This window comes from Arvicola amphibius, chromosome 10, assembly GCF_903992535.2.
Source record: "Arvicola amphibius chromosome 10, mArvAmp1.2, whole genome shotgun sequence".
Lineage (NCBI taxonomy): Eukaryota > Metazoa > Chordata > Mammalia > Rodentia > Cricetidae > Arvicola > Arvicola amphibius.
This window is the reverse complement of record NC_052056.1, coordinates 73,440,766-73,467,048: the sequence shown is the minus strand read 5'-3', so window position 1 is coordinate 73,467,048 and position 26,283 is coordinate 73,440,766. Positions and strand designations below refer to the sequence as shown.

The 26,283-nt window shown below is 40.7% G+C and overlaps 1 protein-coding gene across 1 annotated transcript; it reads right to left on the bottom strand.

Annotated features, from left to right (window-relative positions):
- Positions 1-23,115, bottom strand: LOC119825235 (zinc finger protein 431-like). The gene is made up of 4 exons (XM_038345982.1): positions 23,078-23,115; positions 3,209-3,335; positions 2,949-3,009; positions 1-1,443 (listed from the first exon to the last, which is right to left on the bottom strand). The coding sequence occupies exons 1-4, from the start codon at positions 23,078-23,080 to the stop codon at positions 222-224; spliced, it is 1,413 nt and encodes a 470-aa protein (XP_038201910.1). The 5' UTR covers positions 23,081-23,115; the 3' UTR covers positions 1-221.
- Positions 23,116-26,283: the final 3,168 nt, after the last annotated feature.

The window sequence follows — 26,283 nt, the reverse complement described above, 5'->3', positions numbered from 1 at the left end:
GTGTTTTTTTTTTTATGCATTCCAAGAACACTTTGACATGCAAAGACTTTATCACATGGATTACATTCATGGGGTTTCTCTCCAGTATGTGTTCCCTCATGATCTTGAAGAGAACTATGACATGCAAAGGGTTTACCACACTTCTTTCCTCATAAGGTTTCTCTCCAGTTATGTTTTCTTTTGTGCTTTAGAAGAGAGCTTTGACAAAAAAAGGCTTTACCTCACTGATTAAATTTATAGGGTTTCTCTCCCGTATGTGTTCTTTCATGACGCTGAAGATGACTAAGACGTCCAAAAGGTTTACCACACAGATTACATTCATAGGGTTTCTTTCCAATATGGGTTCCTTCATGCATTTGAAGATGCCTGTGATAATGAAACATTTTACCACACAGACTACACTCATAGGGAATTTTTCCAATATGTGTTCTTTTATGGACTTTAAGCTTATATGGAACTGAAAAAGCTTTGCCACAGAGATTACATTCATAGGGTTTCTCTCCAGTATGTGTTCTCTTATGAATTTTAAGATTAAATTTACATGCAAAGGGTCTACCACACTGATTACATTCATAGTGTTTCTCTCCAGTATGTGTTCTTTCATGACGTTGAAGATAACAAGGATGTCCAAAAGCTTTACCACACAGATTACATTCATAGGGTTTCTCTCCAGTATGTGTTCTTTTATGCCTTCGAAGAGAGCTTTGACAAGAAAGGGCTTTACCACACTGATTACATTCATAGGGTTTCTCTCCAGTATGTGTTCTTTTATGACTCTGAAGATGACTAGCACGTGAGAAGGCTTTACCACACAGATTACATTCGTGGGGTTTCTCCCCGGTATGGGTTCTTTCATGCGTTTGAAGACGACTGTGATAATGAAACCTTTTACCACACAGACTACAATCATAGGGTTTTTCTTTAGTATGTACTTCATTATGGATTTTAAGTGTATGTTGAGCTGCAAACGCTTTCCCACACAGATTACATGTATAGGGTTTTTCTCCAGTATGTGTTCTTTTATGACATTTAAGAGAATTGTCACGTGCAAAGGCTTTACCACACAGATTACATGTATAGGGTTTTTCTCCAGTATGTGTTCTTTTATGACATTTAAGAGAATTGTGACGTGCAAAGGCTTTACCACACTGATTACATTCATAGGGTTTCTTTCCAGGATGTGTTCTTTCATGACTTTGAAGATTACATTGAGTTGCAAAGGCTTTACCACACAGATTACATTCATACAGTTTCTCTCCAGTATGTGTTCTTTCGTGGTTTTGAAGATTACTAGGAAATGCAAAGGCTTTACCACACTGATTACATTCATAGGGTTTCTCTCTATGTGGTTTTTTATGCTTTTGAAGATGACAACCATATGCAAAGGCTCCAACATATTGAGTATATTCAGTAGGTTTCTCTCCAGTTTGGTTTCTATAGTTCCTGTAAGGATAATTAGCACACGTAAAAGCTTTACCACATTCCCTACAAATGTTCAATCTTTATATGTGTATGAACTAATTTTACAATTTGGTACAATTTTAAATAGGAATTAGAAATTAAGTTTTATTACTCTTTAAACTCATGTTGTTTCCCTTCATTAAAGGATGCCTTGTATCTTTGAGGATACCTTTATTACAAGGTTCACCTTTAGAGAAAATTTTCTCTACATAAGGTCTATCACACATGTGAAGAGAACTGGAAAATCTCAGTGATTTAATGCACTTATGGTATCCACAAATTTTCTTTTATTCTGAATCATACTACACTTGTTAAGTGAGCTGGGACAACCAGAGGTATTTACACAGTCATACACCTCATATGGTTTTTATTCAATATGAGTTTGTTGGTGATAGATTAAAAATGAAGCTGGAAAACCAATCACCTGTATACTTATATCAAATACTGAAAGTATACTCATCATGAGGACTGATTGCTACTTATCTTCCAATTGATCTGTGAGAGAAGTATGTGGAATGGGAGGTCCTTCTGTATATTTCTTGCTTTTATTGGTTAATGAATAAGGAATCCACCTTAGCCTTAGGGCAGAGTAAAGTTAGGTGGGGAAACTAATTTGAATACTGGGAGAAAAAAGGCAGAGTCAAGTAGATATCATGGACATTCCATAAAGGAATCATGTAAGCTGCTTATTGGAACATTGCCGATAGGCCACACCCTCACAGTAAAATATAAAATAATGCAAAGGGTTAGTCCTAGATGTGATAGGAATACGGTTAAGTGATTGGCCAAGCAGTGATTTAAGTGATATAGCTACTGAGATTTTTTTGTGGTATGGGGACCAGGGAAATAATAAACAGCCTCCTACTACAGGTATGTTACATCTTTGCATATCTCTGGGCTCATATGACGTGTATTCAGAGTAACATATGATATAACTAGTAAAGGAAATATAAAAAATAAAAGGCTTACAGATTGAATTTACACAGTTTGACTTTCTGTTCGTCAGAGACTCATAGTATAGTGATTAAGGTTTCTCTACAACAACTGCACCTTGACTCCTGACTCTAACTGACCATCTCATTAAACATAGCACAGTCACAACTGTAAGAGTAATACTAGCTTGACTGTGGAATATTTACTTATTAGAAGTGTTGGAGATATGTCTATCACTGCTTCAATGTGTTAACCTTTGTAATATGAGTAGCCCGAAACAAATGCAATGGACAGTTCTACAGCATAGCTCTCACGGTACTATGATTCAAATGGTGATATCCAGTAAGGCATTATCCTCTGTCTTCTTTCTTAAAAAATGCCTTGCAAATTCAATTCTCCTACCTAAATGGAGGTATATGGTTTTGCGAGAGTTTATTGATCATCAATGAACTTTAAGCTGTGGTTATTTACGCTGTTGCTTTTGGTGAAAACTTCCAGGACCCATTACAATTTCTTCAGAGCCACATTTGTATCTGCTTGCACATGAAAATTACCTCTTTTGTCTTCTAGAAATTTGATAATTTTCTTCAACATTATGATCTTCCCAACTGTAACCTAAAATATAGTATCAGAAAATGTATGTTATACTACAAAAATTGTCTAAAATTTAAGTTACTATCCTCAGTAAATCTTAGAACCATGCCTGATGCATTCACTTCATCCTTCTTCTCGCTCAATAAAATTACAAAGAGCATCAATAATAAAGGAACAGTTGTCACCTTATTTTAAAACCTGAAGGAAAATTGAGTCTTACCTATACTACTGAGGTTCCTGTAGGTCTCTAGCATCACATCTTTGTAGAGCTCCTTCTGGGAAGGATCCAGCAAAGCCCACTCTTCCCAAGTGAAGTTGATGTGCACATCATCATAGGTCACTGCATTCTAAAATGTACATATGTATACTCAGTTTACTAAGTAAACTCAGAGATCTGCCTTCCTGAAATTATCTTTATCAGCAGACAGCTAATTATTTGGTCAGTGCTTGGGGTAGAGACAAGATAACTCCACTTAAGATATTAACAGATAGCCAAGGACACAGAATTACTACTTGACCAGAGTGGCTGAATCATGGCTGCTCAGACAGACTGAAGAAAAAGTATGCCCTGGCTTTAACTCACTCAAATGATACCTAAGTCCTCATGGTCACCTTCACCTCAGTTTACTGATGACTTTAGTTCAGGAAATTTACAGGTTCTCTCTTACTCTCAAGGACAGCAGAAGAGATAATTAACTGTAAATTGGAGAAAGATCACAACACCCACGATCAGACCGGCTGATAACAGCCTAGCCCAGAATTAATGAGAGAGGTCTGGGTCTCTCCTTTGCTTGAAGCAGTAACTCTAACTTCAAACCTCAGACTGTACAAATTGCAGCATCTGGTGTATGTGCTATCAGATTTAGGAGTCATTAGCTTCCCCATGAACATTTACTTAGTTTGCTTGTTTACCCAATTCTATGCATGGTGGAAGAAAAGAAGTGGTGTGCTGATTTAAACAATCCATGCCCTATTCATAATTTTACTGAAAATAAACTTTTAGCTTTTCCTATCACCTAAAAATGTAGTAAAGCACATTAACCTGCCCCTTTAAAATTCCTTTTAAATGATTTAAATCCTTTTATAACTAACTTTTTCAATAAGGACTTCACCAGACGTGGACTAGCCAGTCCCACAGTATTATCTCTCTCTCTCTCTCTCTCTCTCTCTCTCTCTCTCTCTCTCTCTCTCTCTCTCCCTCTCTCTTTCTCTCTCTCTCTCCCTCTCCCTCCCCCCCTCTCTCTCTCTCTCTCTCTCTCTGTGTGTGTGTGTGTGTGTGTGTGTGTGAAAATTCTTACTTGATTTGTTATGGGGCAAATTCTGGTCCTGGATCATGCTAAAGCTGGGTATTTTAAGGATATATATATAACTGAGAATGTTTGTAATAGGAAGAACAAGGTAGAACAATGTAAAACAAGGAAGTATAAGGATTGAGAGAAGAATAAAGAAACATGGACAGACAGAACTTGCTGTGAGTAGGCTTCTTTACCCTCAGATTTTAGAGCACCAGCAATTGCAAGAAAGTCACCAAGGAGAGACACATGTTCAAATACATCATCCTCTCTCAGAAGTTTTACATTCAATCAACTACATTCTGACCCAGGTCACTATAGGCTCATGGTCGTCCATGACAAAAATGCATTTAGTCACTTGAATAATCCACATAGTCTGCAACAACCCCTACACTGTTCAAATGTCTAAAGTCTCTGACATTCAAGACAATCTCTTGACAGTGACATCTTGTAAAATCAGAAAACAAGTTACATCTTTCCAACATACAATGGTACAGAATACCATTCACATTCCAATTGAGAGAAATGGAGATACAATGAGGGGCAGACTGGACAAAGGCAATACTGAAGCACAGCAGGACAAACATCAAATCCTATGGCCATCTCTCAAATGCATGGGGCTCCAATTTCAAAGGCTTAGATAGCACTATTTCTGCAACTTCTCCTCTCTCTCTCTCTCTCTCTCTCTCTCTCTCTCTCTCTTTCTCTCTCCATCTCAAAATGCAACTCAGGCTGTTGTGAAATATTATTTTAAGACGTGTTATATTTACTTATGCTGTGGAACATTTCTTATGATGATGAAATGATGTGTTGAAGGCTTTTATGTTGTATTTGTTTAACTTTGTGAAGCTGTGATACTTTGCCTGTCTAAAATTCTTTATTGGTCTAATAAAGAGCTGAACATCCAATAGCTTGTCAGGAAAGGATAGGCAGGTCTGGCAGTTAAGACAAAACAAATGGAAGAAGATATTTGGGAGGAAAAAAAGGAAGGAGGAGCAAGAAAAGGAGAGGACACAAGGACTAGTCATCCAGATACACAGCAAGCCATGGATTAAGAATTAAAGAAAGTCATCCAGATTAAGAGAAAGATTAAAAGCCCCAGAGACAAAAGGTAGATAGGAAAATTAAAAAAAAAACTGCCTAGAAAGTAGTCAATCTTAGGCCAGGCATTTATAAGAAAGAATAAGCCTCCCTGTGTGTTATTTATTTGAGAGATGGGTGGCAGATTGGGTGGTAAAGAGTTAACAAAAAAAAAGAAGCAGCAATACAAAGCTTCATTCTATGTAGCTTCATGCAATGAACTCTTATAGTCAACTCACTGGGTTTCTGACTCTGCCATACATAAATGCCTGCAGCAATGCTGAGCTGTAATCACAAACTAAGAATCCACGATCTTAAAGTTTTGATTCTTTACTGTTTCTATGACCAAGACATGATGGGTGGCCCTAAATAGTTTGAGTTCTTAATTGGGATGGACACTAATGTGTTTTGACCACAGATGCAGGAGGTTTGTAAGAATGTGCTTCCTGGATCTAAGAATCACTTTTCTTACTCTTTCCATAAATTGAAGGTTTGCTGGATAGAGTCTTACCCTTAGGGCATCCTGACAGGCTTCCATTCCACAGCAAGGGCTTTCTCTATAATAGTGACAAACTGCTTGAAAATACTTTCCTTTTTCAGCACTTGACTGCCATCTGAAACTACCTTTTCATTTTCATTTATTTCTGCTTCATTTGTCTTTTTTTCCCTGTAGAGTCAAATGAGCCATCAGTAATAACCATCCAACAAATTCAATATTCCATTTAAGAAATTAGCCCATTATTTTTAATTCTGCTTTGATGAATTTCTAAGACATAGGCAGAATATAGAACCAAAATATTACAAAATGACCTCTAGCTTAATATTTTAATGGAGTCTATCTAGCCTGGTCTGCCATTATTCTTAATTTTCCCATTTTCCTGGCTCTACAAGAAGAGTCAATTTGGTTCTGTGTGCAACTTTCTATGGGTTTGCCACCTAACGTCTGGGTATTTTCCACATTCTTCCAAAAGACAGAATTCCTAGTTTCTACGTAAAAACAAAATCACTTTTGGTGTTTGATTTTTTTTTGTTCTAACTTACTTTGATGCTGGAAGATTAAATCCTTCGATCAAAAGCATCTCAGAAAATGAACAGGTTTATTTGGCTGATTGTGTCAGATCACACTCCATCATTATGAAACCTTGGGATAGAACCTCAAGCTAACAATTGAAGGCAAAGCCGATGGGTAAAGATTGTTTCCTGGCTTTCTCTCTTGCCTCCTCACTGTCTCATGAGTTCAGCTTCACATTCGTAGGGACTTCCCACATCAGTCATAATTAAACACAATCTCTCACAGACACAGCACTTTCTGACCATTATGAACAAAGCCACTATGAACATACTTGAGACAGTGTCTGTGTGTTAGGGCAGGTGAGCATCTTTTAGTTGAGAAAGTGGCCGTGTGTTAGGACAGATGAGCATCTTTTGTGTATATGCCCAAGAATCATCTAAATAGCTAGGTCTTAAAGTAGATTGACTCCCAATTTTCTGAGGATTGCATATTGATTTCCATGGTGGTTGTACAAGGTTACACGTGCAACAGCAGTGAATTACCTTGTTTCGTGTCCTTTCCAGCATTAGCTGTCACCTGTCTTTTTAATCTAAACTACTGTTACATATTTAAGATAAAATCTCAAAGTAGTTTTGATATGTAGTTCCCTGATGGCTAAAGATGTTGAACATCTTCAAGTGTTTCTCAGTTATTTTAGATTTCTCTACTAACAATTTTGTTTAGAGGTATACACAATTATAGTTGAATTATTTAGTTTGCTATTGTCTAGTTTCTTAAATTCTTTATTATCCTGTTTGACACAACCCAGAAGCACATAGACAAACATGGTATACTCATGTATAAGTGGATATTATTAGCAGTTAAATAAAGTACAATGACAGTAATCTCCACTAAGCACAGTACAATCCATAGATACAGAGAGGCTAAGTAACAAGAACACCTGTAGGGAACACAGATAGGGATGGTAACATGCTACGTCCCCGGCTGTCACACCTTTGTAGCAGACAAATGCCACTAAGGTGAAACGAAGCTGAAGGGTTGGGGTCCGCGCTCCCAGGAGCTGAGCCCCAGGTGGTTGGTTCCCTGGCAATCAGCCACAGTCATGATTCCGGATCAGCAAACTCGCCTTCGCTGGCCCTGGCGCTGTATTGAGCTTTCTGTTCTTTGTTTCTGTATTCTGTGTAGTTCTTTTATCTTGCCAGCAGATCAAGATGTTTTAAGACATTACCGATAATAACCAAACTACTGAGGACATATTGGACTCTGGCTCGCTCTCTGGGGGAACTTATGGATACCCTAAAACAGAAAGAGCTCATGATAGGAGAAGATGAGTAAATGATGAGGGAAAACGTATGGAGTGACATGAGTTACCATCTATGGAGAGGCTAGCCAGAAGGAGAAACCCCTGGTGCATTTTAGATAGGAGGCACAATTTCTTTCATAATAATGATAGTCTTTATATATACAAGACAAGGATTGTTCTCTTCAGGAACAGCTTTGAGACAGGGAAGCACAGTATGGGAATATGATGGAGGAGAGTTATCTGTCTATGTTTCTTTCATTGGTTAATTAATAAAGAAAACTGCCTTGGCCCTTTAAGAACAGAAAATTAGGTAGGTGGAGTAGACAGAACAGAATTGTGGGAACAAGGAAGTAGAGTTAGGGGAGACGCTTCAGGCATTCGCCATAGTGAGTCTCCATGCTGCTCCTCTCCGAGATGGACGCAGGTTAAGATCTCTCCTGGTAAGCCACAACTCGTGGTGCTACCCAGATTACTAAATATGGGTTAAAGGAAGATGTGAGAATTAACTAATAAGAGGCTGAAACTATGGGCCAGGCAGTGTTTTAAAAGAATACAGTTTCCGTGTAATTATTTCGGGTGTAAAGCTAGCTGGCGGCCGGGTGGTGGGTGGCCGGACGCAGCCCCGCCGCTTCACACTACAGGAGAGTTATCTGTCTATGTTTCTTTCATTGGTTAATTAATAAAGAAAACTGCCTTGGCCCTTTAAGAACAGAAAATTAGGTAGGTGGAGTAGACAGAACAGAATTGTGGGAACAAGGAAGTAGAGTTAGGGGAGACGCTTCAGGCATTCGCCATAGTGAGTCTCCATGCTGCTCCTCTCCGAGATGGACGCAGGTTAAGATCTCTCCTGGTAAGCCACACCTCGTGGTGCTATATAAATTACTAAATATGGGTTAAAAGCAAGATATGAAAATTAGCCAATAAGAGGCTACAGATAATAGGCCAGGCAGTGTTTAAAAGAATACAGTTTCTGTGTAATTATTTTGGGTAAAGCTAGCCGGCGGCGGGTGGCGGGACGCAGCCCCGCCGCTTCTCACTACAGATTGGCGCCCAACGTGGTGACTAAATCCACTTAAAAACCTTGCCCGCTTGGGATCGGAAAGAAAGTACTCTGAGACCATGCCAATGGCTCACTGCTCCCTGCCTGCACCTGGGCAGATGGCGGAATCAGGCTTAGGCGAGCGGGACAGCATTTGCGGATTCCTGCCGCCATAGAGAGAGAGGTGTCTTCAGACTGCACGGTGCTCTGCGCGTCAGATTCAGCTGTGACTTGGATTAAAAGAGTTTCTGTGCTGCACGCTCAGTATCAAAATTAAACTGCTGAGTGCAGCTCCAATGTGGACTGCTGTGTACCTGTAACTGTGTGCAGCTCAGGGACACCAAATGACTGAGGCAGTAGCAGCTCTGGCTCTGCTCCGCCATGCTGAATTGTGCTGAGCTCAGACAGGTCTATCGCAATTACCATAATAACAGCGCAGTTAAGGTTTAGACTTGGCTGTAAACAGGCAGTACCGTATTACCTCTACCTGGCGCAACTTAAGATTTTAAGAAGTGGTTAACCTTTTAAGAAATGCTCCTGGATAGTAAAAAATTACAGATTCACAATAGAAAAGATTCAGACATAGAAGGCCTTTAAATGGCTCACGTAGGCTTAAAAGAGAGAAAAAGAAAATATAGAGAATAAAGTTAATGCCTTAAAAAAAAAGGTTAAAGTCTTTAAAGAGACAGAGTACAGATAGTTATAGATTAAACGAAGTAAAGTGATAGAGTAAAAATAAGCCACGTAAAAATGGAAAATTCACAGAGAGTCTGGATTATGTATTTTGTTGTGCTTTCTTTGATTTTTTTGACTGTAAAGGAGCTAAGTACAGAGAGACATTTCATTATATGGGCTGCCAGGCTAGACCAGAATGGACATCTTAACGGTATGACTTCAGGATTTGGATCTAAGAACATGATGCTTTGGAAAAGAGTTTCTTCTTTTGTTTTCACAGAGGACGAGACTCTGTGGATTGCTTCTATCCCAATATGGTATGATAGACCACGCCCTCCTGAAAGGTTGCTGTGAACATCTTCAAAAAATTACTTCACTCAACTGCCAACTGAGAGGAACCTAGCACACAGGTTATACCATAAAGACCTAAATAACAGTGCCCCCATTCAGCAGGAAGCAGTTTGGAGAGAAATAACTGCGCCCATTTTCCCAAATATTGTTTATAAATGTTCTTTTACATTTAAAGGGGGAGATGATATAGATATGAAATTTGCATTGGTATAGATTTTAAGGTCAATTTTGTTATATGTATATGTATTTCTGATCTTGATTAAGCTATTGTGATTGTAGTTCATTTTAAAAACTGTAATGTATAATTAGGAAATATAGGTTGTTAATGGATAATCATTGATAATAGTTAAGCTTGTAGTCATGTTATTAGATTTTCTAGATATGTAGAGATATATTTCAGTTAGATAGACATTCTTCATATCTTTCAAAGACTGCAGAATATGGCATTTAATGTTTTAATAACTTAGGGTTTTTCATGACAATGAGACACGTCTGCTCCTGGCAGCACCAATCTACTTCAAGAGGAAGATGGGCATCGAAGAGGCTACTTATGGAGTTTGTTAGCCATTTGGGCAAGAAACTGCTCTTGCCTGGACTGTTGCATAAACTGGACACAAGAACCCACAGAAAGAGGACTGCTGAACTTGCCTAAAGGTGAGATGGTCTTTCGGGGTTCCTGATTCATGAAAGAGTCTGCGAGACGTTCTGCAGGACACAGCAGAAAGTGACTGAACTGTCTTTGGAATTTCCTGCTTCATGAAAAAGTCTGCTGGACACTATGGGCCTGAAGGCTGAAGATGGATGCCTCAACGGTACAGAGGAACTTTGGGTGACTGTCCAGGCAGCGAGTTGTCTCTGTCATTTCTAGAGTTTTATAAGTTACTTATTTCTTATTTACTTAGGTAGCATTGTATCCTTCTGGAGTCTTTGATGGAGTTGAAGAATAAATAGATAGTTATAGATTTCCTTAGTTATGATAAAAGATAAAATAGATTTAAATATTGTAACTGTAATACTTGCTTGATAACTGTTTTGTTAATTTTGCTATGTTAAAGTTGAAGCCTTTCTTTTTTGTTTAAACAGAAAAAGGGGAAATGATGGAGGAGAGTTATCTGTCTATGTTTCTTTCATTGGTTAATTAATAAAGAAAACTGCCTTGGCCCTTTAAGAACAGAAAATTAGGTAGGTGGAGTAGACAGAACAGAATTGTGGGAACAAGGAAGTAGAGTTAGGGGAGACGCTTCAGGCATTCGCCATAGTGAGTCTCCATGCTGCTCCTCTCCGAGATGGACGCAGGTTAAGATCTCTCCTGGTAAGCCACAACTCGTGGTGCTATATAAATTACTAAATATGGGTTAAAGCAAGATATGAAAATTAGCCAATAAGAGGCTACAGATAATAGGCCAGGCAGTGTTTAAAAGAATACAGTTTCTGTGTAATTATTTTGGGTAAAGCTAGCCGGCGGCGGGTGGCGGGACGCAGCCCCGCCGCTTCTCACTACAGGAATAGATGGGTTAATGTTGATGGACAAAGGCTGTTGTGTTTTATTTGAGCTCTATGAACAGGCTTGCTAGATCCCAACCCCCCTGGTGTCTCCTGCATAAGAGGTACTAAAAGGTACATCTCCACAGGTGCAGAGAGCTGATTAGGCATATTTGGTCACCAGATGATATGAAGAAAGGGTTAGAGAGAGAGAAGGCCATGATAGTGATAATGAGACAGAAACTCTCTGTTCTTAAGATGTAACCACTTGTCTGAGGTTAAAGTTCCCAAGGACAAGATTTCCTCTTCTAAGGATGCTTTGTATCTAACACCTGCCCCTGATAATGTGACTAAGAGAAGCTTTCATACTGTGCCAACTGATGACACATGACCTTCTGGTTTGTTCTTTGTTTGAATACTATATAATGAAAGCATGAATTCAGTAAAATTGCAGCAGCATATTCAGCCTTATTGAGTGTGTCTGTCTGTCATTTCCTTGCCGATTCCTGATTTCTCCTAGCCTTCACCCCTGTTCTCCCGTGGTCGGTGGTCTCCAAGAGAGGCGGTCCATGGCAGTAACACAGTAAGGATCGGGTGAGTAATCAAAGAACAGGGGGAGAAGAAAGCGAGGGATGAATGGAATAGAAGGGCTCTTAGTAGGGGTGTGAAACAGTGCAGTCAGAACTTATATGGGTGACCCTAGGGAGGACTAAAAATCAAGAATACAAAAGCTATACAAGGTATCATCTAAAACTATGGAACCTATAAGAGTGACCCTAGTGAGGATTGCTAGAAATCAAGACTACAGAGGCTATACCAGGTAACATCTGTAACTGCATAAGGCTCCCAGTGGTGGGACAGGGACACCAAGTCAGTCACAAAACATTAGAACCACACTTGTCCTGCTTGCAAAATATGATGAGGCAATGGTCGCTAAGATCTTCTGAAGTGGCCAAACAGTGACTAGCTTAACATGGAGCCCAAGCTATGAGAGGAAGTCCATGTTTGACACTGCCTGGAAAGCCAGGAAGAGGAGTTTGGATGGCTCAGAGAACTAGGGTAGAACCAAATACAACTGATAAAGAAAAAAAATCAATAAAATGATTCAAAACTATTTTCTGCTATAATCATAGATTGGCACCTACCACAACTCTCATCAGACAGCATTCTTCTATAAGCTGATGAGAGCACATGCAGAGATCCCTACCCACACATTAGCTTGAGCTCTAAGAATCCTGTGGAAGAAAGCGTTGAGGATTGTAGGATCCAGAGGGGTTGAGGAAACCAGGAGAACATGGTACATGGAACAAACTAAGCAGGGCTCATAGGGGCTCAGAGAAACTGAAGTGGCAGTCACGGAACCTACATGGCTCTGGGCCAGGCCCTCTGCATACATGCTATCATTGTTTATCTTGGGGTGTTTGTGGGACTCCTAACTGTAGGAGTTGTGGTGTCTCTGACTCTTTCACCTGATCTTTGGACCCTTTTCCTCATATTGGTTTACCTTGTCCAGCCTTGATATGAAGATTTGTGCCTAGTCATATTGCATGTTATGATGTGTTTGGTTGATATCCCTGGTAGGCCTGCTATTTTCTGAAGGGAAACAGAGAAGCAGTGGATCTGGGGAGAATGGGAGTTGAGAGAATGGAAGGAGTAGAGGAAAGGGAGGCTGTCGTCAGGATGTATTGTGTGAGAGAAGAATAAATACAAAGAAAAAAGAAAACTGAGAATGCATTTCATCTAAAATCAATGATCCTCATAATCTATAACAGCTCAAACAGCACAAATGTCCAAAGTCCCTTTTGACACTCAACACAATTTCTTGACTATCACATCATGTAAAATCAAGAATCAAATTAAGGATTTCAACATACAATGACACAGGATATATTACAAATATGCCTGTGTTATGCCCCCAACTAAGGCAGACATTACTTGTTCATGAGCACAACACACCAGCCAGAAGAAAGGTAGGCAGGCTACCAGTCCATGAAAGTTCCACACTCCCTACATTCCCAAAGACGCAATGTTCTACAAACCCTTCAGTTGCCACCCCCGATTCCATGCCATCCCCCACAAATTCCATAGGCTTCCCCTGCTCATGTGCACATCACACAGCCAGAAGAAAAGGTAGGCAGGCCACCAATGATGAAACTTTCATATTCCCACAGACACATTCCCTATGAAGATTACAGCTGCCACACTCAAAGCCATGTCCCCATCCACAAATCAGATGAATGTCCTCTGCTCGAGTGAAGGCCCTACCAGCCAGGAAAACTGAGACAAAGATGTTCTGGTAGTTGAGTTGCTATGCCCGCCATCAGAAACCCGTGTAGCCAGACCCACTGGAATCCTCGTAGCAGTCACTTTGGGGTCACCTGAAAAGTGATCAAAATTCAGATGCATCGACTCATGATCATGACCCTCCAAAAAGATCAATGTGCCTACTGCAACGAAATAACACTGGGTCAAAAACTGCCCCAAAGGAGCCCAAACAGAAGGGCAGCCAGGACCAAGACCCTTGTCAGATACTAATATTGCAGAAGGGGTAGAACCGAAAAACAATAGTGATTAGGGGACATGGGGTTTGGGCCCCCTCCCAAAACCCAGGGAAACTTTCAATGGGAAGAAAAACTTTCTAATTTTATGATAGATACTGGACCCCAACATTCTGTCATGATTCAACCCCAGAAAAAGTTGTCCCCCCAAAATTTTGGATACAGAAAGCTACTAAAATAAACCAATACTCTTGGACTACCAAAAGAATGGTAAATCTTGAAATGGGCTGGATATTCCTTTCATTTTTGACCATTCCAAATTGCCCCACCCCCTGCTGGGGAGGAAGCTCCTCGCCAGGGTCAGTGCTCAGATAACATTTAACAAAGACAAGGCCACCCTCACTGACTAGACTGGACAGCCTACCCCTAGTTCTCACCTTATATTTAGAAGATGAATACAGACTACATCTAAAACTGCTCAGACCCCCCCTCCCCCGCCAGGGCCAAATGGATAAGGGAGTACCCATAAGCCTTTGCTGAGAGAACACATAAGCAGACAAAACACAGGGTACCTGCATTGGTGGAGTTTAAACCTGGCCCCTCCCCATTCTGGGTAACATAGTACCCTATGCCCTAAATAGCCAAGAAAAAGATTACACCCATATTAGGTGATCAGCAAACTTAGGGATTCTGATTCCCTGTCAAGTCAGTCTGGAACACCCCATGGCTTCCTGTCAAGAAACCGAACTCCACTATGTAGATGACCTCCTGATTGCTGCTGACTCAGAAGAAAAATGCTAGGTGAGTATTAGAGAACTACTTGAACCTCCAGAAAACCTGGGTTATCAGGCCTCAGCTAAAAAGGCCCAAATTTGCCTAAAGAGAGTGACATACCTTGGCCACATCCTTATACAAGGTCAAAGATGATTCTCAATGACAAGAAAAAAGACAGTGATAAAGATCCCTGCCCGACCTTTCAAAGAACAGTCAGGGAATTACTGGGAATGGCAGGAGTCTGTTGCATGTGGATCCCCAGCTTTGCTGAGCATGGTCAAGTCTCTACAAGAAATACTGAACATATGTCTGCCTCCAAATGGGCCATGATCCACTGCCCTTGCCACCAGAAGGCAAACACACTTGTTGTCCAGGGGAACAGATTAGCAGACCTAAAATCAGAGAAGTTGCTATAGAGACTGCCCCCGTACTAATGTTGGCTTTCCAATCCAAGGACACCAATCCTCTCTAAGCACCCAACATAAACCCCTGAAGAACAATATATGATTAACTGGCTGTCTAAAGCCTGGGAGTTGCAGAGACCTGACAGTTGGTAGAGAAGAAACAGTGGATGCTTTGTTTTACCCAGCAAGGTATCAGAGGAACTCCTTCACCACTCCATTCATCTGGGAACCAGAAAAACTAAATATTTGATCAGACAACCTCACCTAAAGATAGTTAATTTAAGACATGAAACTAAACATATTGTTGAAAACCTGTAGCCTATAGGCTTACCAATACAGACAATAAGCTCAAAAGTCTTGAATGTTGGGGACTGAATGAAAATAGACTTCACTGAGGTAAAACCTGACAGATACAGACAGAGGTAATTATATATGATTATTGACAGGATGAAGAGAAGCCTACCCTACTAAACAAGAGACTGTCCCAGTCACCACTAAAATGCTGTTAAAAGATATCATTTTAAGGTATAGAGTACCTTAGAATACCAATAGAATAGAGTACCAATCCTTTTGAGTTCAGACAATAGCCCAGCCTTTGTCTCACAGGTAGACCAACTCTTAACAAAAAATGGTGTAGGAGGTCCTTCTGTATTTGTGTTGATTTCATTGGTTGAATAAAGAAGCTGCCTTGGCCTTTATATAGGGAAGCCCTTGCGTGGGTGGAGTAGACAGAACAGAATTCTGGGAGGAAGAAGGCAGGCAGAGAGAGCTGCCATGCTTCTCCTGCCCAAGATGGACACTGGTTAAACTCATGCTGGTAAGCCACGACCTTGTGGTGAACATAGACTTAATAGAAATGGTTTAGTCAAGATGTGAGAGTTAGGCAATAAGAGGCTAGAAATAATGGGTCAGGCAGTGTTTAAATGAATACAGTTTCTGTATAATTATTTCAGGTCTAAGCTAGCTGGGTGGCGGGACACAACTCCTTCGTACTACACAAAAACACTTGGGGGAAACTGAAAATTACATTGTGCATACGATACCAGAGTTCAGTACAAGAAAACAAATGAATAGAACTCTAAAAAAGTCCCCAACTAAATAACCATAGAGACTGCTAGTAACTGGGTGACTCTCCTTCCCCTTGCCCTCTACAGGATCTAACAATCCCCTTTCGCTTTGGGACTTACCTCTTTTGAAATAATGTTTTTTACCTCTGGAAGCAAAAGCAGAACCTCTTACCAAATGTAACAGATTGTGGTGTTTTTTTTTTTTTGGTTTTTCGAGACAGGGTTTCCCTGTAGTTTCTAGAGCCTGTCCTGGAACTAGCTCTTGTAGACCAGGCTGGCCTAGAACTCAGAGATCCGCCTGCCTATGCCTCCCAAGTGCTGGGATTAAAGGCGTGCGCCACCACTGCCAGGCGCCAGATTGTGGTTTTTATTCTGAGGTGAACTTACCTTTAAAGGGTACAAGTAGATTTAATTTAGCAGAGTTATTCCAATTATCTAATGCCTCTGGACCTGTCCTTTCACTTTCATTAGCACTTAAAAACTCTTTAAAGTTAATAAAGTATTGTGTAAGTTATCTCTGGGGTCTTAACTACCCATTCTGTTTACTAAGCAAATCTTTTCAGATGCCAGATGAACATTAATCTAATCTATATCGATAAAAAATTCAGAAATCAGATATGGAGTTAGAACCTGAAAGATCAGAGAAGCAGAGGAACAGCCACCAGCAACTCCTACCTCTTGCCTTCCTCCATCCAAAAGACCAAGAACCTCTCTCAGCTCCACCTTACTACTTCCTGTCTCCTATCTGCCCACAGTCCTCCAAACCTCTATGATATTTCTGGTCCACTAATGGTTAGCTCTGCTCTCTTACTACAAACAATCCTTATTATCAAAATATGATCAAAATACCACACAACATCCTGCAACTTCTTGTAGCTCTTCCACTACTTCCACTTGCCATATGCCACTCTCCATCACAGATGTCCCATAGCGTGTGCATCTCAACATCCTGTGCACCAAACACAACTCAGCTTCATCTCCACCACGTCATGCAAGGAACTCTCACAACCTATTCCCTGGGACTCTGACTCTGCCAAACATAGATGGGTCCAATAGCAACGAACAGAGCACAGGAGAAGAATCCAGGACCTTTATGTTTTATATTTTCCTTTCTTCCAGAATATAGGTGATCCTGCCAAGATTTAATAGACCCTATCAAGCTTGGATCAAATTGCTGCAGGTTCTGTATGATATTGCTCCTGGGACAAGGAATTACTTTGCATACCCATCCCATAAACGAAGGGCTTAGCTGGATAGACTCTTACACTTGGCTTTAGATGCAGAGCAAGGACCTTCCCTTTAATGGTGCTAAAATCGTAGAAATCTCTGCCACTGGACTGCCATCTGAAACTACCTAGTGTTGTTTTTATCAACAAAACAGAGACTTTTCATTTCTGTCTACTTGTTTCGTTTTCACTGTATGCCTGAGGGGGTCAACATTCATAACCACCCAACACAAGCAATATTGTCTAAGAAACCAGCTCTTACCTTGTATTCTGCCTTCTCACTTTCCTGGGACATGAAAAGAATAAGATTGGGGGACAAGTATCACAGAAATGAACCCCGTCTAATTTTTTCATAAAATCCTCTAAGCATCTGCACTTTCTTACCTATTGAGGTGATGAGGATTGAACCCTGGCATGGACTGCAGAGGCCTCAACAAGAAGACGCTATGACTGTTTTATTGAGAGCAATCAGACTTTTTATATCTTCATTAGAAACAAAAATTAATGTCAATTTCTAGGATCAATACAGTTGTAGTTGCCAGGATACAATGAAGACTGCAAGCTACACAGGGTATACAAGATTAATGTCTAAGGCCAGTTGTCTGTTGAGATCCCATATTTGCTTGATTACTATGAGATCATACAGAGGAACACAAATCAGCCTCAGTGCTTCACTGCCTGAGGGAGTGCATCAATCTGTCAGAAAACAGAAGATACACTGTGCCCCAAGAGCCATGGACTTTAACCTGAAAAACCTATGACACAGATCTCTCAAGGCAGGTATGCCAGGCCTACTCCATGTTCCCTGCAAAGATGTTTGCCCACTAAAATTCTATGACCTTGACCTTCACTGTTTGCCATAACTCACAACATTCTCATCTTCCAGGTCTTACAAGAACAACCAATTAAGCTCTGTGTAGAGCTTTCTATGGTTTTGCCATCTTAAGTCCTGATACGCCTAACATTCTTCAAAAAGTCAACATTCTGAAGTCCTTGGCAGCAACAAAATCCCTTTTGAAGTACCATTTTCTGTTACACTTTTCTCTCTCTTGGTGTGATTAAATTATCTAACCAAAAGCAATGAGGTCATGAGTTTCTTAGGTTTCTTTGGTTGTCACCCCTAAGTCACAGTCCATCACTGTGGGAGCTTAAGACAGAAACTCAAATTAAGCCCTGAAGAAAAAAAAACACATGAAATGGTTGTTTCCTGGATTTCTCTTTTGCTCTGTTACTGTCTTGTGCAGCTAGCTCTTTTCCAGCCCAGGCCTACTCGCTTAGAGACATTACTAACACAGTGGAAGAGTCTTCCCACATCAGCCATCAATCAACACAATCTCTTTCAGACTCAGAAACCAGACATTCTGCTCTAAGCACATCCTCAGCTGACTTGTCCTCAGATGACCCCAGGTACTATCCTGTTGACAGAACAGGCTAATTAGGATACAAGGAAAATAATATTCAAGAATCTTTAAAGATCCAAAGCCAATGTATTAATCATATTAATCACTTAAGCAGCACAGACACAGACATGAAGATAGCAACAACTGGAAAGCACAGAGATCCCAGGAAATGGGAAAAGGCAAGCATCTAAGATCAAGAAGAGAAAGGTAAAACTGTCTCTGTACAGAAAAATCCCAAGCCAACAAAAACTCAAGAAACTCATAACATAAGAAAGTTTCTGAATATAGAATTGGTGAATGTCCATCATTTCCAGAAGATGAACAGTATAATTAGACTATCATACTAAAATCAACAACATAGATGGTAACACTGAGAAACATGACACAAACACAGATCTACAAATATATATAATGGTCTCTTAAACAGGAACTACAAGATTCTAATCAAAATCCAACTCTAAGAAGTCACTGCCCAGCACTCCTTCTCTACTGTCCAATTCTCTCCTTTATCAATAACAGAAAATGGGTTGGGTTAGGAGGGAAGTTCCACCAAACCTCGAGAGATTCACTTGAAGCCTTCTGATGTTGTAACTTTGCAGAAAATAATTTTGACTAATAAAAGGATCTCATTCTCTTATGACAAAGAAAGGCCTGTCTGTTAGGATCAATTAGCCACCATTTTGTTTCCCATGATAGATGGTTGCTTATAAGATTGTATTACAGTAAGAAAATCAAAACTTTTTAAAACAAATTACAAGATGACAAATTTTTAAAGAATCAGTATATACCTAAAGCAACATGTTTTACTATAATTGCTTTATAAGTTACAAGTACTTTGAAAACAAATTTATTGCTATTTTTGCGTATGTTTGAGCACGAGACAAACACTTCCATATGTATACAGGTGACAAACAAAAATAGAGGGGCTCAGATGCCCTGAATCTGGAATAATAGAGAGTTAGGAACCTCCCAACTTTAATGTAGGTATCTGAACTCAGGTAATCCCCCAAAAGATTATGTTCTGAGGAACCTGTCAAGACCCATAATACCTTTTATTCAATAAGCCTAAAAGTATTTCACAGATTAACAACAAAAATAACAAATCTTAGCTAAATAAAGAAGTAAAGGAATGATCTTTGGAAACATAATGCATGAAAATTAAAATGTTGTACATGCTAAATTTGTACCACAGAATGAATACAATCCAATATCAAGGCGCAACAATTTATAACAGGAAAGCTGATTACAAAGCTTCATTCACAGTGGACACACTCCGAATGCTCAATGGGATAATGACTACACAGACTGACAGAGTTTGACGTCTATACTTACCAAAAAGATACATCAATTAAGAATGTGCATAATATTTGTGAAAGAATCGAGGTCTTGGAGAGAAAAAGCCAAGAACAATGGCAGAAAAATAAAATCAACTTTTAATCAAAAGACCAAAGGAAACTTGACCAAGGAAAAGTGTGATCTTGACCAATGCTACCAAGCTACCTATGATTCTATGTGAATAGAAATTAAATAAACACCACTTCCCAAGTTTTCCAAAGTCAACTCAAAAAGAACTTTAAAAATGTTGTTTCTGACCCTCCAGCTACTGACATTTCTTATAAAGACAGAAGCCATATGTTCTAGAATTCTCAACAAATGCAGGTTGCTATGAGTCTCCAGCCTGTTAAACTTCCTTCTGGTTTCAGGTAAATGCAGCCCCTGATGCCCAATTCCAAAACAACATAAAAGATTAATGAAAAATCTGATTCCTGCCACATAGACAATGGCACAAGATGTGGATTCTGCCCTCTCTCTCCGCCCAACACAATGCACACCTGAGAAGCCTCTGAAGATGAGCAACACCTACTGTGTCAACTCGTTTCACAATGAGGTCAGTCTTTGCCCAGATTCTTGATTGATTGCCCTGGTCTTGATTGCCCTGGTCTTGATTGCCCTGGTCTTGATAGCCCTGGTCTTGATTGCCCTGGTCTTGATTGCCCTGGTCTTGATTGCCCTGGTCTCCAGACCTCAAGAAATGGTCAGGGCATTTATGAAGCACCTAAAATTGATTACCTAATTCTTAAAAGAGTGTACTGGAGTAAGAAAATCAAAACTTTTTAAAACAAATTACAACATAACAGATTTTTTAAAAAATCAGTGTATACCTAAAGCAACATATTTTACTATAACTGCTTTGTAAGTCACAAGAACTTCTGAAACCAAGCTTATTGCTATGTTTGTGTATGTTTGAGCATGAGAGACAAACACTTCCATATGTATACAGGTGGCATACAAAAATAGAGGAAGGTCAGATGCAAGGGATCTGGAACAGTAGAGAGCTATGAGAATTCCAACTTGAGTGGACATTTCTGAACTATTGAAACTACAGCAATTAGGTTTCACAATGAGGTCAGACTTTGTCCAGATTCTTGATTTTCTTGGTCTGTGGATCACAAGAAATTGCCAAACAGGGCATTCACGAAGCACCTAAAATTGATTACCTATTTCCACATTTCTAATCTCAACTACTGTTGAAGGAGGAAAGCTCTCACCCACTGTCCTGCCTTTCCCTTTGTAAACTGTGACTTCACCAGCTTCAAAGTTGGTCAATAAGCTCAATTCTTGCACAGGTCCTCTTCATTTATAACCCAATAAAAGCCAGAGAGATTGGAGGTCACTCATTAACTAGTCCATTTTTTCTTCTCACTGACTAGTTAAGACTCAGCCTGAATGGAGTTGCCCAATAGTGGGAACCAGAGGCAGGATTAGCTGTTCAAAGCAATATTCAGCAACATAGCAAGAGTCAACCCTAAGACATAGGAGATAGTGCTGTCCACAGAAATCAATACTCAACAACACTTTGGAGAAAGGAATGAAACTATATTAATGACCCAGAAAGACCGGAGAACAGAACTATAGAGACAAGAACAGTGATGCACTTAAAGAACATATTGAAAAATGATACCAATAAGTTATTCTTAAAATCATAAAAAAATTAAGATAAAAAAACCTGAGCTAAATTGATTTTGAAAAAGAATAGGTTCTTTCCAAGTAGAAGGAATGTCATAGTAAGAGATAGATTGATGATGCACACATGCATATGTTGGCTGCTGAGATCTGTAACCGGACACAGAGTCACAGCCAATGGCCTGTTTCTCAAACCTCTTGAGCTGACATGACTGTGACAAGCAGGATTAACACACCTGCATAGGATGGTAGCCTAATTGTAAATTCAGAACTCACTGGCCGAAGATAACATCCCAGAAAAGTACACACATACACAATCTGATCCCTGTTCATTCACCTAAAATGAATTAAAACATGCAGGGAAATTACACAATCACTGCCCCTACAACCAGGTTCTTTGTCACAATGTTGACTCCAGCAGCTGATTGCCTACCCTGTTCCCCCTGCAATGCACACAGTAAACTATTCCTCCCATTTTGGTCTGAGGACAGAAGCAATGCTCCACATGCAAATCCTTTTCCTGTGACTGCACTGGGTAATCAACTACACGACTCTAATGGATCATTTTAATACTCTGAGGTGGTACAGTCATCTATATAAGAGTTTTTAAGGTTAATATGGCATAGAGGACAGCAGGGTCATTTTTTTTGGAGAGCAACAAACTGAAACCAAGGCCACCTGAGTCAACATAAGAGACCTTGTCTCAGACAGGATCAAAATGTAGCTGCTCAGAACTAATTTGCCTTCCCATTGAGAAATCACTTCACACACTTAGCATTTTAATAAGAAAACTCTCTTTAAGGATGGTGCGCATCCATCTCTGGCTAATATGGATACAGGAGCCACCTTAGACAGATTTTGCATTCCATATCCTCAAGAGTCTTTTAGGTTCAGGCTCCAGGTTACACTTTGAACAATTTCAATAGAGACAGGCAGCTTGCAGTGTAGACACTTAGGCAGATGGGAGAGTTACACAGCAAAGATGGTCCCACAATACTTTCTAAAATACGCCAGTGACTTGAAACAGGACGTCATAAGGTGAAGGTCACAAGGGATGAAATAAACAGGACCAGGAGAAGGTAGAAAAGATAAAGCTGGGATGGCGAGGTTGTGCATAACATTGTTCCGTGCAGAGTTCGCCTTTTACAACCTGCACAAAATTTAACATTAATGCATCTCATACTGAAAGGTTAAATGCAAAGGGCTGAACCTCTAGAAGGTACTGGAGAAACTAGGTAACCAGCTATCCATGGAGACACCAAAAGCATGTTGAAGTTGATTACAAAGAAGCTTATACACACAGTTCCCTGATCCTCATGCTCTGAGCAGATCAGCTCAAAGAGCAAAGTTATTCAGAGGCCTGGCCCTGGCTGGGTCCAAATGTTGTAAGGACCACAAGGAGCTTCACAGGACAGGGAATCTGGCTTCAGATTCCCACCCAGTCCGGGGAAGACCCAACAAACTGGCTCCCGAGCCTCCGTATCTGCTCCACCCCATCAGGGGATGGCAGGCCCTCACTCACCATGTTGTGGTTTCCCAGCTCGCGCGAAAGCTCTCCGCTCAGCTCCCTGCAGCAGCAATGGCAGCACAGCAGCAAAACCGCTGAAGCCTGCTCTTCTTCAAAGCCAACCCGGAAGCCTGAGACCAGAAAGAGCACTTCACCACTTCTGAGTGGCAGGTCGCCTGGAGGGTCTGATTGGCTAGTGAGGCAAGAGTGACAAGAGCACCTCCCATAAGGTCACAGTATCCTTAAAGAAGCAGCGCTGTTTCCTGGCCACGCCCTCAACCCCAGACACAGACCTTTTCTGCATCTGCAAAGATATGCAAATTTCGGTAGCTCCTCTTCCTGGCTCCAATAGCAGATCCTGCTATCCTCCTGCTCTCTATAGGCAGGAAGCCTGTCCCAGCTAGCTTTGTACAGCCCCTGGTCTGTGTGGTCACACTGTCCCTGTCCCACTGAGACTCCAGGAATCAATTGCAGAAAATAAAGGGTCCGTCCTGAATAAGAAATATAAAGTTGTAAGCCCAAACACTTTTGGGGGAAATTAAATAAATAAGCTGGCAGCCACTGTTAAAACTTTTAACAAAGACTTTCTGCCTCAGAGAGCAGACAGCTTGGCAGCCATGGTGAAACAGAGGTAAACTTTTAACAATTGTCCTCCTGTCTCTCAGCTTTCCAGCTAGGCAGGAACTGGGGACAATGGGTAAGCTTTTGACTATTGCCTCTATAGGACCCTCTGCTTATATTCCCTTCATTTTTTAACTTTCCCCCTGTATGACTCGTCTCTCTGCCTTGCTTTCTTTCACGGACAGGACAAACAGAGCTGTGTCACCACAGGATTTCACAATATGCTAAGTTAACATCCCTATGACCAAAAAGTTGTAAACCTTTTAATGCAATGTTACTTAAGCCTGACCAATCAGACTGCCCAAGCCTCACAACAGTTCCCTACATTCAGTGGCCTGGTTTGGTCCTATGCAGGCTCCCCCATTATCAGTCCAGAGTCAGTGAGCTCTCACTAGGTCAAGACAGCTGTTTCTATGGGTGTCACCATCATGGTGTTGACCCCTTTGCTCATATTATTGGCTCCTCCCTCTGTTGGGCTGGATAGTATGTGAAGGACTGGGTCCAACAGGAAGGATGATGGCAGCATGTCCGTAACTGCAGGCAAACAGCAGGATATTCAAGAAGGAAATTCTGGTGATGGTCTAGTGAGTGTGTGGGAGGGCCAGAGGCCTTACCCAGACCCATGACCCATTGCAATGAGCATTTGTAGGTGGAGCTGATTGGACACAAAAGGGTTTCACTGCATGACACACTGCAGCTGATGATGCTTCTAGAATGAAGAGATATTAGAGAGAATGGAGGAGAGAGGTGCTTTAATTCTTGTTTGTTTTTTTTTGCTTTTATTTAATTATTTTGGGGGTGTTCTAGTGCGGTATATACTGCAAGAATGCGGTGCAGATATGGAGGAATTGGAGGTGAGCAGGATTGGGGTGTATGATGCGAAATTCCCAAAGAATCAAGATAGAATCATGTTTAAGAAATATTCATTTTTATGTATGTGGGACATGTTGTGGATTGGTTACCTTTCTACTGCTGTGATAAACACCATGAACCAAGACAACAGACAACAGCAAGGGTTTACAAGGGCTTACCGTTCCAGAGGAAAGACCTGAGAGCTCACAACTGGAATGAAAACAAGAAGCAGAGAAAACAACCTGAAAATGGGCCCTAGTTTTAAATCTTAAAGCCGGCCTCCACGGACCCACTTCTTCTAACAAGGCTACACCCTTAAATCCTCCCCCAAACGGCATCACCAACTGAGAATCCATGTTCAAATGCACGAGCCTAGATGGTGTGGCAGTACCTCTGAACTCCCTCACTGGGAAGGCAGCTGCAGGCTGATGTCTGGGAACTCAAAACCAGCCTGGGCTACATAGTGACTTCTAGGGCCAGCAAAGACCAATGAACACATGAACTTCCTGTAGAATCTTACAACTGAAGTGCACACATTTTATCCTTGCTTTTGGAAAAAGAAAGCAAGTCAGGGTAGAGATCATCCCCAAGTCTTACAAACTGCGGGGTGAAACAATGGCTCTCCCAGGCTGACACAGAGGTTAGGCAAATGGTCAACCTGAGGGTACTGCAGTGAGACGCACCCTGCCTGCACCAAGGAACAGAATATGCTTTGCTTATGAAGTTTAGAGCACTGCACTGGAGAAGTGAATTTTGAATGTTTAGTAGTCAATGCTTCTTCACCAGCCTGAGCTATACAACCATCCATCTTCAACTTAAATCATAAACACTGTACATCCAGTGATATTCGGGGCGGTATAAAAGGGTCTTGAGGCTATTTGTTTTTAGGGTTTTTATTTAAACACCAAGTTTGGAGGTTAGAGAAATTGTGGGTGGAACTAGAAAGATAGATGAGATTGTTACTATGAGCACAACAATACTAATTTCTCAAAGAACCAACTAATCTTGTATACGTTAAAAAGTTATTGTAACAATGCAGAGTCATTAGCTGCTGTTCTTGCTTTGAGACGATATACCAGACAAAACAAAACTCAGGTATACCAGACAAAAACAAAGCTCAGGGAACAAGGGTGTACTTCAAGTCAAGTAGTTTCTGGGGATACAGTCCCTAGGGAAGGAACACAGTGTCACGGAGCTGAGACTCTCTGCTCATGATGAAAGTACAGAGAACAGCTTAGCCACCTGGGATTACTGGGTGGACTATTGGAAAATTGGCTTTTTGGCAACCTGAAATTCCTACCTGCAACTAGCTTCATGTTCATTGAACACTAAGTAATGGAATGAAGTTTCTCTGCCCACTAATGACAATTGCCTTTGTGTAGACAGTTTGTTTTTCAAAATGTTTCATTTTATGTCGCAGGTATAACAATGTAAAGGCCAATGCAGGCAGAACTAACTGAATGAGCAGTGAGACAATAGTCCTCTCAGTGTCCCCTACCTGAGAATTGACTAGTTACTAACTTATGCTTAAATCTCATATATTCTTGGTAGAGACTTGTGTGATAGACATGGCCTACCCAATCCAATCAAAAACAATCTGAAACATGCATGCATGGTATTGTGTACCCAACTTCAAAGGAACTCTTCCTTCTTTGTTTGAGCATTTCTAGAAACATCCATGCCTCTCTCTCTCTCTCTCTCTCTCTCTCTCTCTCTCTCTCTCTCTCTCTCTCTCTCTCTCTCTCTCT

Coding starts and splice junctions, on each gene's coding strand:
- LOC119825235 (XM_038345982.1), bottom strand. Junction 3,010..3,208: donor CAGGAACCTCAGTAGTATAG/GTAAGACTCAAT, acceptor ACTATATTTTAG/GTTACAGTTGGGAAGATCAT. Junction 1,444..2,948: donor ATTTCTAGAAGACAAAAGAG/GTAATTTTCATG, acceptor TTATCCTTACAG/GAACTATAGAAACCAAACTG.